Here is a 10,170-nt window from a genome sequence, read left to right as displayed (position 1 = left end):
CTCTTCACATTCAGCAAGCAAGTTTGTATCGTCTGCATATCGCAGGTTGTTAATGAGTCTTCCTCCAATCCTGGTGTCACATTTTTCTTCATATAAAGCACCTTCTCAGATGATTTGCTCAGCATACAGGTTGAATAAGTTTGGTGAAAGAATACAACCGTGTCGCACACCTTTCTTAATTTTAAACCATTCAGTGTTCCCATGTTCTGTTCGAATAACTGCCTCTTGGCCCGTGTACAGTATATGGTTCCCAAAAATGTTCTTTCTGTCTGTAGGTTTCTCTTCACTTCATTGTTAAAGTCCTTTACTGAACAGGTTTTGTTTTTGTTATTTTTTTAAATAAAGTCCAACATATATCTATGTTATCTTTTGTTGCTAGTGCTTTTGGTATTCATATACCAATTTTATGCTATTGAATCTAGTACTTAAAACTTGGACTTATAATTCATATGTTTTTTCCCTCTCATTTTTCTAGAATTGATTTTTATTGTATTTTACAAAATGATTGTTCTGCAACGGATTAGAAATTTTAAAAACTGTTTTTCCAGCACAGTTTAGGAAGTACTGAACAAGACAACCTTTTCAGGTACCATTTGGCCTCATGGCTCTGTGTTATGAGGTTAAAATATGACAATTCATACTGTTATTAGAGGAGCTGTATGTCAACATGAATATGGCTTAATGTTCACTAGATGGCAGCATTATGTCAAAACTCAAACCAAGGGTACAGGCTAATCAGAAGCAATATTCAATCAGTTGTTGCTAAGTGCTATTGAGTTGCCCAACTCATAGAAACACTCTATAGGGTTTCCAAAAACTGTTGATGAGTTGGAACTGCTGATTTTGTGGTTCAAACTAACCTTGCTGTCCTGTGCTTCATTCCACAGTCCCACACCAGGACTCCATCAACTCTTTCCTTCAGTAGCCAGGTACCCGTTTTGTGCTAGGTGCTAGGTGCTTTATAGGCATTGTCACAATTAATATGCAAAACATTATGAGTTAAGCACTCCCATGCCCATTTCACAGCTGAGGAAAGCTCAGAGAGGTTAGGGAGCTTATCCAAATTTCACATAACTTGAAAGTGGTTGGCAGCCATTCTCTGTCTCCATCTGTGATTACTGAACCAGTGTGGCACACTGACCAGTGCATGGATTTTGAAATTAAGGGTAGACCCAACATCTTGACTGTGGGCAAAACACTTGAGTTCTCAGTGCTACAGTTACCTCATCTATTAAATGGATATATTATGACTGTAAAAGCTCCTGGATAGTACAGAGTTTGCACCCGACTACTATACAGAGTTGCTACGAGTCAGAACTGACTCGATGGTAATTAACACCACCAACAACTCTAATTAAAGATTCAAAGTTTGAACCAATCCAACAGTGCCAAAGAAAGGTCTTGCAATCTATATCTGTAAATAACCCCTATGGCACATTTCTACTCTGTAATGCATGGGTCACCATGAGTCAGAATTGACTCGGTGGAAACTAATAACAACAGTTTCAGTTACCAGATGGAGTGTTTTTTGTTAATTCCTGATTACAGGGGTGGCTGTGTGACATAAAGAATCACTTGGATACTTTAGAATTTGTTTTCTTGCCTTAGTCTGGCAACAAGTGGCAAATTTGAGGCAGACTAAAGAACTCTTCCGATCCCTTTACAGCAGTGAGTATAAGTACAGGATTATATATTAAATCTGATAAAATACATTTTTTAAAATTTTGTTGCTATTGATCCCGATTCTGACTCATGATGACCCCATGTATTATAGTAGAACTGAGCTTCATAGGGTTTTGTTGGTCATAATGTTTAGGAGAAGAAGCTCTAGTAGCGTAGTGGTTACAAATCAGGCTGCTAACCTCAGGGTCAGGAGTTCAAAACTACCAGCTGTCCCACGGGAGAAAGATGAGGGTGTCTGCTCCCGTAAAGATTTACAGCCTCAGAAACCCTGTATAGGGTCGCTATGAATAGAAACTGATTCCACAGCACATAACCACCACCACCATCACCAATGTTTAGGAGAGAGAACGGTGGCTTTATATGATAAGCACTGTACTGTAAACACCAAGGTTGATGGGTCAAGTCCACCAGCTGCTCCATGAGAGAGCGATATGGCTTTTTGCTCCTACAAAGATTTAAATCCTATATAGGGTCACTGTGAGTTAGAACCCACTTGATGGCACGTAACAACAATGTTCAGGAGAAATGATTTTGAGGCCTTTCTCCTGCAGTTCCATTGGGTATGTTTGACTAGTAGTTGAGAGCAAACTGTTTAAGATACCCAGAAACCTTCATAAAAAAAAAAAAAAAAGATTAAAAAAATAATAATAATAACTCAAGTAAAAATGTCTGCAGGGGATTTGCCATGCAGTAATTGTTCATTAACTAATAAGTGTTATTAACTATGTTGTTGTTGTCAAGTGCCATCAAGTTGGAACCAACTCATAGTGACCCCATGCACAGCAGAATGAAACAATGTCCAATCCTGGGCCAACCTCACTACCGCTGCCACACTTGACACCATCAATGATGCCACCTGGCTGATCCATATGGTTGGGGGGTCTTCCTCTTTTTCTCTGACCCTCCATCTTACCCAGCATGACATCCTTCTCCAGCAACTGTTCCCTCCTGACAACATGTCCAAAGTATGAGAGACAAAGTTTAGCCATCTTGGCCTCCAAGGAGCACTCTGGCTGCACTTCTTCCAAAACAGATCTATTGGTTCTTTTGGCAGTCCATGGCACTTTCAGTATTCTCCTCCAACACCACAATTCAAAGGCATCAATTCTTCTACTATCTTCCTTATTCACTGTCCAGTTCGCATCCATATGAGGTTATTGAAAAGATCATGGCTTGGGTCAAGCGCACCTTAGTCCTCAAGGTGACATCTTTGCTCTTCAACCCTTTAAAAAGTTCCTGTGCAGCAGATTTGCCTAATGCAATATGTCGTCTGAGCTCTTGATTGCTGCTTCCGCGAATGTTGATAGTTGATCCAAGAAGAATGAAGTCCTTGACAACTTCAATCTTTTCTCCATCGATAAGAATGTTGTTTATTAACTATAAGTATCTACAATATGGGAATAACAGCTAACTCACAGAGATTTTATAAAGATAAATGAGATAGCGATGTAAATTTCCCAGGACACATAAGGACTGACGGAAAAGTGGGTTTCCTCTATCTCTCTGTGTTTGGCTCTATGTGTTCACTCTTCAATGCATTTGCATTTCAGTACTTCCCTAGTTAAAAAAATCCAATCAGATGTACTTCTCATTTCACCTACTCAACCCTGAACCCAACTAAAAGAATCTAAAACTCCCTTTCTCAAAGGGTTTTTGGTCAGTTTGTTTTCTTCTACACTCTGATACAAAGCACCATCTAAAGGCCTTCCTTTTCATGTCACATAACTAGTGCTGTGGATTACATTATGTCCCTCACAAGTAAGTGTTGTAAATCCTAACCTATTTGTGGAAAGGACCTGGTGATGCAATAGTTACACACTTGGCTTCAAACCAAAAGATTGGGTTCTTGAACCAACCAGCATTTTTAGGGAGAAAAGACCTGGTAATTTGTCCCTGTAAAGATTACAGGAAACCCTATGGGACAGAGTCCACTCTGTCACAAAAAGTCGCTATGGCATGGAATCCACTTGATGGCACATAACAACATTCCTGAGTTTGTAATTTGTAGATATAAATCTCATTAAGGAACAGAGTTTTTTGGTATGTTGCTGAGATCGTATAAGCCTAGGGTGTACTTAGTTACTCACTTTTGACATAAAAAATGCAGATTATGCACAGAAGGAAGGAAGCACAAGAGAAAGATTAATGCCTTGTGGAAATCAGCAAGGAACCAAAGAAGAGAAGCTGAACAAGACAAGAGTTTTTCACTAGAGGTGGAGAGAGAAAGCCTTCTCCTAGAAACTGTACCCGGAATTCTAACTTCTAGCCGCCTAAACTATGAGAAAAGAAATTTCTGGTCTTTAAAGCTATGCACTTGCAATATTTCTTTGAAAGCAGCACTAAGAAACAGACAATAGAATTCTGTTTTCATTCAAGGCTTCACTGGTCTATAAAGATGAGATCATTTATAATGTGCTATGGATTATCATTTGATGAAATATACCTGCAAGTCCAACTGTCGTTTTCCACAAACAGATGTCAAGTTTAAACCAATAGAAAATGGTTTAGCAACTAGGTTTTGCTATTTCTAATTTGAGAGTCTTAAAGCATTGATTTGACCACAAAGTGTCTGAAGAACAGAGACATCACAAAGAGTCTGAAGTTTTTCCAGTTGTCCATCATATGGACCACATGGCATACATACCTTGTTTTCTAGTGTTTTCAGATTTTCATTACAATTTCCTATTCTTGGATTTTTTAATTCTATGTCTCCATTTTCAGTGAGGTTACATAATCGGATTGCCTTTGGAGATCCCGCTTTAATAAAAAGAATTAAAAAAAGAAAGATGTGTTTACTAAGAGATCCATAGCATTTCCCAGTTTGTGTACACGTAGCCCTTTTGCAATGGAACTTTGCTGCTCCTCCCATGAAGAGGTGGACCCTAATTCATTATTCCTGAATCTAGGCCCTTGTGACTTGATTTGACCACAGAATGTAAAAGAAATTGTTGTTGTTGTTATTAAGTGTGATTGAGTCAGCTCTTACTCGTAGCAACCCAGCATAGGGTTTCCAAGGCTGGTTTGAATTGCTGACCGTGTTGTTAGCAGTCCAGTGCTTATCCTACAATGCCACACTAGGACTCCATGAAAGAAATTGTGTTTTGTAAATTCCAGAGCCTAGGTCTCAAGCAAAAGTCCTGGTGTGTTGCTGTAGGATAGGCACTGAATTATAAAGTCAGTGGTCCAAACCTACCAGCACTCCTCAGAAATCCCATGGGTTGCTATGAGTCAGAATGGACTTGACTGTACTATACACACACACATCTCAAAAAACCTTTAAGCTTCAAGCCTTTGTCCTCTTGGAGCACCGTCCTGAAATCTACATATAAGGAAACAGGTTTAAGCTACTGCCGGATGAGACCAGGCGGAGGAGAATGAGGTACACTACAGCCAAAAGCCAGCAGGAAGGCTCCAGACATGTGAGTGAGGTCATTTTGAAGCTTTTGGTGACGCTCTTCTGCCATAGTCAATCCACATAACTGTAACTAATCTAAATCATTATCGTTTTAAGTCACTGAGTTTGAGATGGTTTGACAACACAGCAATAAAGAAATGATTCATGATTCAATTATTATCAATATTTTACATATATAACATTCATTGTCTGGATTTTTTTTTTTTTTTTAAATCAAGAATTCAAAAGACTAGTACCTCTTTTTTCCCTTTGGTATCTGAAAGGAAGGTTTGTCTTGCAACAGTAGGGACAAAATGGTTTTGAATTGGATGTGATAAGGAACTATCATGCTAAAAGAAGCAATATGAAAAGTTTCTACTAGGTATTGAATTGTATGTTGACTTTTCATTCTTCATTTAAATTTAAGTAACATATGAAAGGCGACTTCTGTCATGTTACAGCACCTCTTAAATATTTTGTTGGCTCTCAGGTAGATGCTTAATGAACCATCCCTAGGATTATCACTAGAGTCTCCCTACCTCAATGTCTATATATGACTAATGCTTGTTGTTGTTAAGTGCCACCGAGTCAGATCTAACTCATAGAGACCCTGTATAGGGTTTCTGAGGCTTTTAAAGTCTTTGCAGGAGCAAGCAGCCTCATCTTTCTCCTGTGGCATGACTGGTGGGCACGAACAGCTGACCTTGTGGTTTGAAGTCCAGCGTTTATCCTACAAAGTCACGTGTTCCCCTACTAATGCTAAAGAGGTTGCTAATAGATAAAATGGGAACATGGTGTCTCCATGGGAGAAGCACTGAAATGTGAACTACAAGGTTAGCAGTTGGAGCCCACCAGCTGCTCCGACGGAGAATGATGAGGCTTTCTGCTTCCGCAAAGATTTTTAAAGCCTCAGAAACCCTATAAAGGGTTGCTATCAATCAAACCGACTCCACAGCACTTAAACAACAGTAGATAAAATTACTTCCAGAACTCACTAGTGAAGCAATTGATCAGAAGATGAAATTTCCTCAGGACCAGATTTGGACTAGCTGTTTCTTGAGACAACAACAGCTGGAAACACTGAAATTGGAAGTAACTTATACCACACAGTAGAAAGTTGGAGTCACACTAACTTTTGTGATGACTCCACCTATACTCTGTGACATTACAAAAACTTCAAACATACATATAGTCTACTGCTATGGAGTTGGTGTGACTCACGGTGACTCTATAGGACAGGACAGAACTACTCCTTAGGGTTTCCAAAACTGTAAATATTTAGAGAGCGGATTGCAACATTTTTCTCCCATGGAGTGGCTGGTGCTGGTGGGTTTGAGCCACTGAATTTGCAGTTAGCAATCCAATGCTTAGCTCACTATGTCACCAAGTTCCTTAAACATATATGTTGTTAGGTGCCATTGAGTCAGTACCAATTTATAGTGACCTTATATACAACAGAACGGAATACTGCCCGGTCTAGTGCCAACCTCACAATCATTGCTACCTTTAAGTCCACTGCTGCTGCCACTTTGCTAATCCATCTCGTTGGGTGTCTTCCTCTCTTTCTAAGACCCTCCATTTTACCAAACATGATATCCTTGTCCAGGGACTATTCCTTCTTGACAATATGTCTGAAATATGAGAGACAGACTAAGTCTGGCCATCTTGACTTCCAAGGAGCATTCTGGATGTACATCTTCCAACACAAATTGGTTTGTTCTTTTGGCAGTCCCTGGTACTTGTAATATTCTCCTCCAACACCACAGCTCAAATGTGTCAATTCTTCTATGGTATTTCTTATTCATTGTCCAACATTCATGTGCATCTGAGGTTATTGAAAATACCATGGTTTGGGTCAGGTGCACGTTAGTCCTCAAACTGACATCTTTGCTCTTGAACACTTTAAAGAGGTCTTATGCAGCAGATTTGCCTAATACAATATGTTCTTTGATTTCTTGACTGTTGCTTCCATGAGTGTTGATGACTGATCCAAGCAAAATGAAGTCTTTGACAATTTCAATCTTCTCCATTTATCTTGATGTTATGTATTGTTCCATTGGTAAGGATTTTTGTTTTCTTTATATTAAGGTGCAATCCATATGGAAGGCTGTAGTCTTTGATATTCATCAGTAAATATTTTAAGTCCTCTTCCCTTTCATCAGACAAGGTTATGTCATCTGCATATCACAGGTTCTTAATGAATCTTCCTCTAATCCTGATGCCATTTTTCTTCATATAATCCATTTTCTGGGATTATTTGCTCAGCATACATGTTAAATAAGTATGATGAAAGAATACAACTCTGGCACACACTAATTTTAAACCATTAAGTGTCCCTGTGTTCTTTTAGAACAACTATCTCTTGTATTATGCACAGGTTCCTCATGAGCAGAATTACGTGTTCCAGAATACTCACACTTCAGAATGTTGTCCATAGTTTGTCAGAATCCACACAATTGAAAGTCTTTGCATAGTAAATAAAGCAAAAGTAAACATCTTTCTGGTATTCTATGCTTTCAACCAAGATCCATGTGATGTCAGCAATGACATCCCTCATTCCACATCCTCTTCTGAATCTAGCTTGAACCTCTGGGAGTTCTCTGTCAATATATGGTTGCAGCCATTTTTGTATTACCTTTAATAAAACTTTACTCACATGGGATATCAATGATATTGTCCAATGACTTCTGCATTATGTTGGGTCACCTCTCTTTTGAATGGGCACAAATATGAACCACTTCTAATCAGTTGACCGGATACCTACCTTCCAAATTTCTTGGCATAGGTGAGTATCTCCAGTGCTACATCAGTTTGTTATAAGATTTCAATTTGTATTCCATCTATTTCCAGTGCTTTGTTCTTTGCCAATGACTTCAAGGCACGATGAACTATTTCCTTCAGGATCATTAGCTTTTGATCATATGCTACCTCTTGAAAAGGTTGAATACTGATTGCTTCTTTTGGGTTCAATGACTCTGTGTATTCCTTCAACCTTCTTTGGATGCTTTCTGTATCATTGTTCTTGTTGTTAGGTGCCATCAAGTCGGTACCGATTCATAGCAACCTTATGTACAGCAGAACGAAACACTGTCCGATCCTGGGCCAACCTCACTATTGTTGCCAGGTTTGAGCCCATTGATGCTGCCACTTTGCCAATCCATCTCACTGGGAATCTTGCTCTTTTTCTCTGACCCTCCACCTTACCAAACATGATATCCTTCTCCAGTGACTGGTCCCTCCTGGCAATATGTTTGAAGTATGCGAGACAAAGTATGGCCATCCTGGCCTCCAAGGAGCACTCTAGCTGCACTTCTTCCAACACAGATATGTTGGTTCTTTTGGCAGCCCATGGCACTTTCAATATTCTCCTCGAACACTGCAACTCAAAAGCATCAATTCTTCTATAGTCTTCCTTATTTACTGTCTAGCTTTCACATGCATATGAGGTTATTGACATCTCTGCTCTTCAACACTTTAAAAAGGTCTTGTGCAGCAGATTTGCCTAATGCAATACATTGTTTGATTTCGTGACTGCTGCTTCTGTGAGTGCTGATAGTTAATCCAAGAAGAATGAAGTCCTTGACAACTTCAATCTTTTCTCTGTTGATAAGAATGTTTGTTTATTGATCCAGTGATGAGGATTTTTGTTTTCTTGACATTGAGATGCAATCCATACTGAAGGCTGTGCTCTTTGATCTTCATCAGTAAATATTTTAAGTCTTCTTCACTTTCAGCAAGCAAGGTTGTATCATCTACATATCGCAGGTTATTAATAAGTCTTCCTCCAATCCTGATGCCACATTTTTCTTCATAGAACCCAGCTTCTCGGATTATTTGCTCAGCATATGAATTGAACAAGTATAGTGAAAGAATACAACCTTGTGGCACAACTTTCTTAATTTTAAAACATTCCGTGTTCCCATGTTCTGTTCAAATAACTGCCTCTTGGTCCATGTACAGATTCCTCATGAGCACAATTAAGTGTTCCGGAATACTCAAACTTTGCAATGTTGTCCATAGCTTGTCACCATCCACACAAAAGCCTTTGCATAGTCAATAAAGCACAGGTAAACATCTTTCTGATATTCTCTGCGTTCAGCCAAGATCCATCAGACATCAGCAATTATATCCCTCATTCCATGGTCTCTTCTGAATCCAGATTGAACCCTAGAAGTTCTCTGTCAATGTAAGCTTGTAGCCATTTCTGTATTACTTTTAGTAAACATTACTTGCATGGGATATCAAAGATATTGTCCAATGATTTCTGCATTCCATTGGGTCACTTCTCTTTGGAATGGGCACAAATATGGATCTCTTCCAATCAGCCAGCCAGATAGTTGTCTTCCAAATTTCTTGGCATAGATGAGTGAGTGCCTCTTGTGCTGCCTCACTTTCTTGAAAGATTTCAGTTTTTATTTAATCAATTCCTGGTGCTTTGTTCTTTGCCAATTCCTCAAATGCATCTTGGACTGCTTCCTTCAGTATCACTGGCTCTTGATCATATGCTACCTCTTGAAATGGTTGAACATCAACCATTTCTTTTTGGTACAGTGACTCTGCATATTCCTTACATCTTCTTTTGCCCATAGAGTCCTTCAATACTGTAACTTAAGGCTTGAATCTCTTCTTCAGCTTCCTTAGCTTGAGAAATGTTAAGCATATCTTTCCCTTTTGGTTTTCTAATTCCAGGTCTTTGCACATTTCAGTATAATACTTGACTTTGTCTTCTTTAGCTGATCTTTGAAATTTTCTGTTTAGCTCTTATACTTCTTCACTTCTTCCATTTGCTTTCGCATCTCTACTCTGGAGAACAAGTTTCAGAGGCTCCTAGGACATCAATTTTGCTCTTTTCCTTCGTTTTTATCTTCTTAATGACCTTTTATTTTCTTCTTGTATGATGTTCTTAATTTCATCCCACAACTCTTCAGGTCTTTGGTCTTTAGTGTCTAATGTATCAAATTTGTTCTTCAGATGATCTATAAATTCAGGCTGGATATATTCAAGATCATATTTTGGCTCTCATGGACTTGTTTTCATTTTCTTCAGCTTCAGTTTGAATTTGCATATGAATAATTGATGGTCTGTTCCACAGT

At 38.9% G+C, this 10,170-nt stretch overlaps 1 protein-coding gene across 1 annotated transcript in view; it reads right to left on the bottom strand.

The window, feature by feature from the left end:
* Positions 1-10,170, bottom strand: part of GPR128 (G protein-coupled receptor 128) — a 117,868-nt gene that overhangs the window by 81,962 nt on the left and 25,736 nt on the right. Inside the window, exon 4 of the mRNA XM_006868649.1 lies at positions 4,328-4,440. Coding sequence (XP_006868711.1) covers positions 4,328-4,440 — 113 coding nt within the window. The remainder of the gene's footprint in view (positions 1-4,327; positions 4,441-10,170) is intronic.

This window comes from Chrysochloris asiatica, unplaced genomic scaffold, assembly GCF_000296735.1.
Source record: "Chrysochloris asiatica unplaced genomic scaffold, ChrAsi1.0 scaffold00120, whole genome shotgun sequence".
In the NCBI taxonomy this organism is placed as follows: domain Eukaryota; kingdom Metazoa; phylum Chordata; class Mammalia; order Afrosoricida; family Chrysochloridae; genus Chrysochloris; species Chrysochloris asiatica.
The sequence above is the reverse complement of the archived record's forward strand: the minus strand, read 5'-3'. Positions and strand labels throughout refer to the sequence as shown.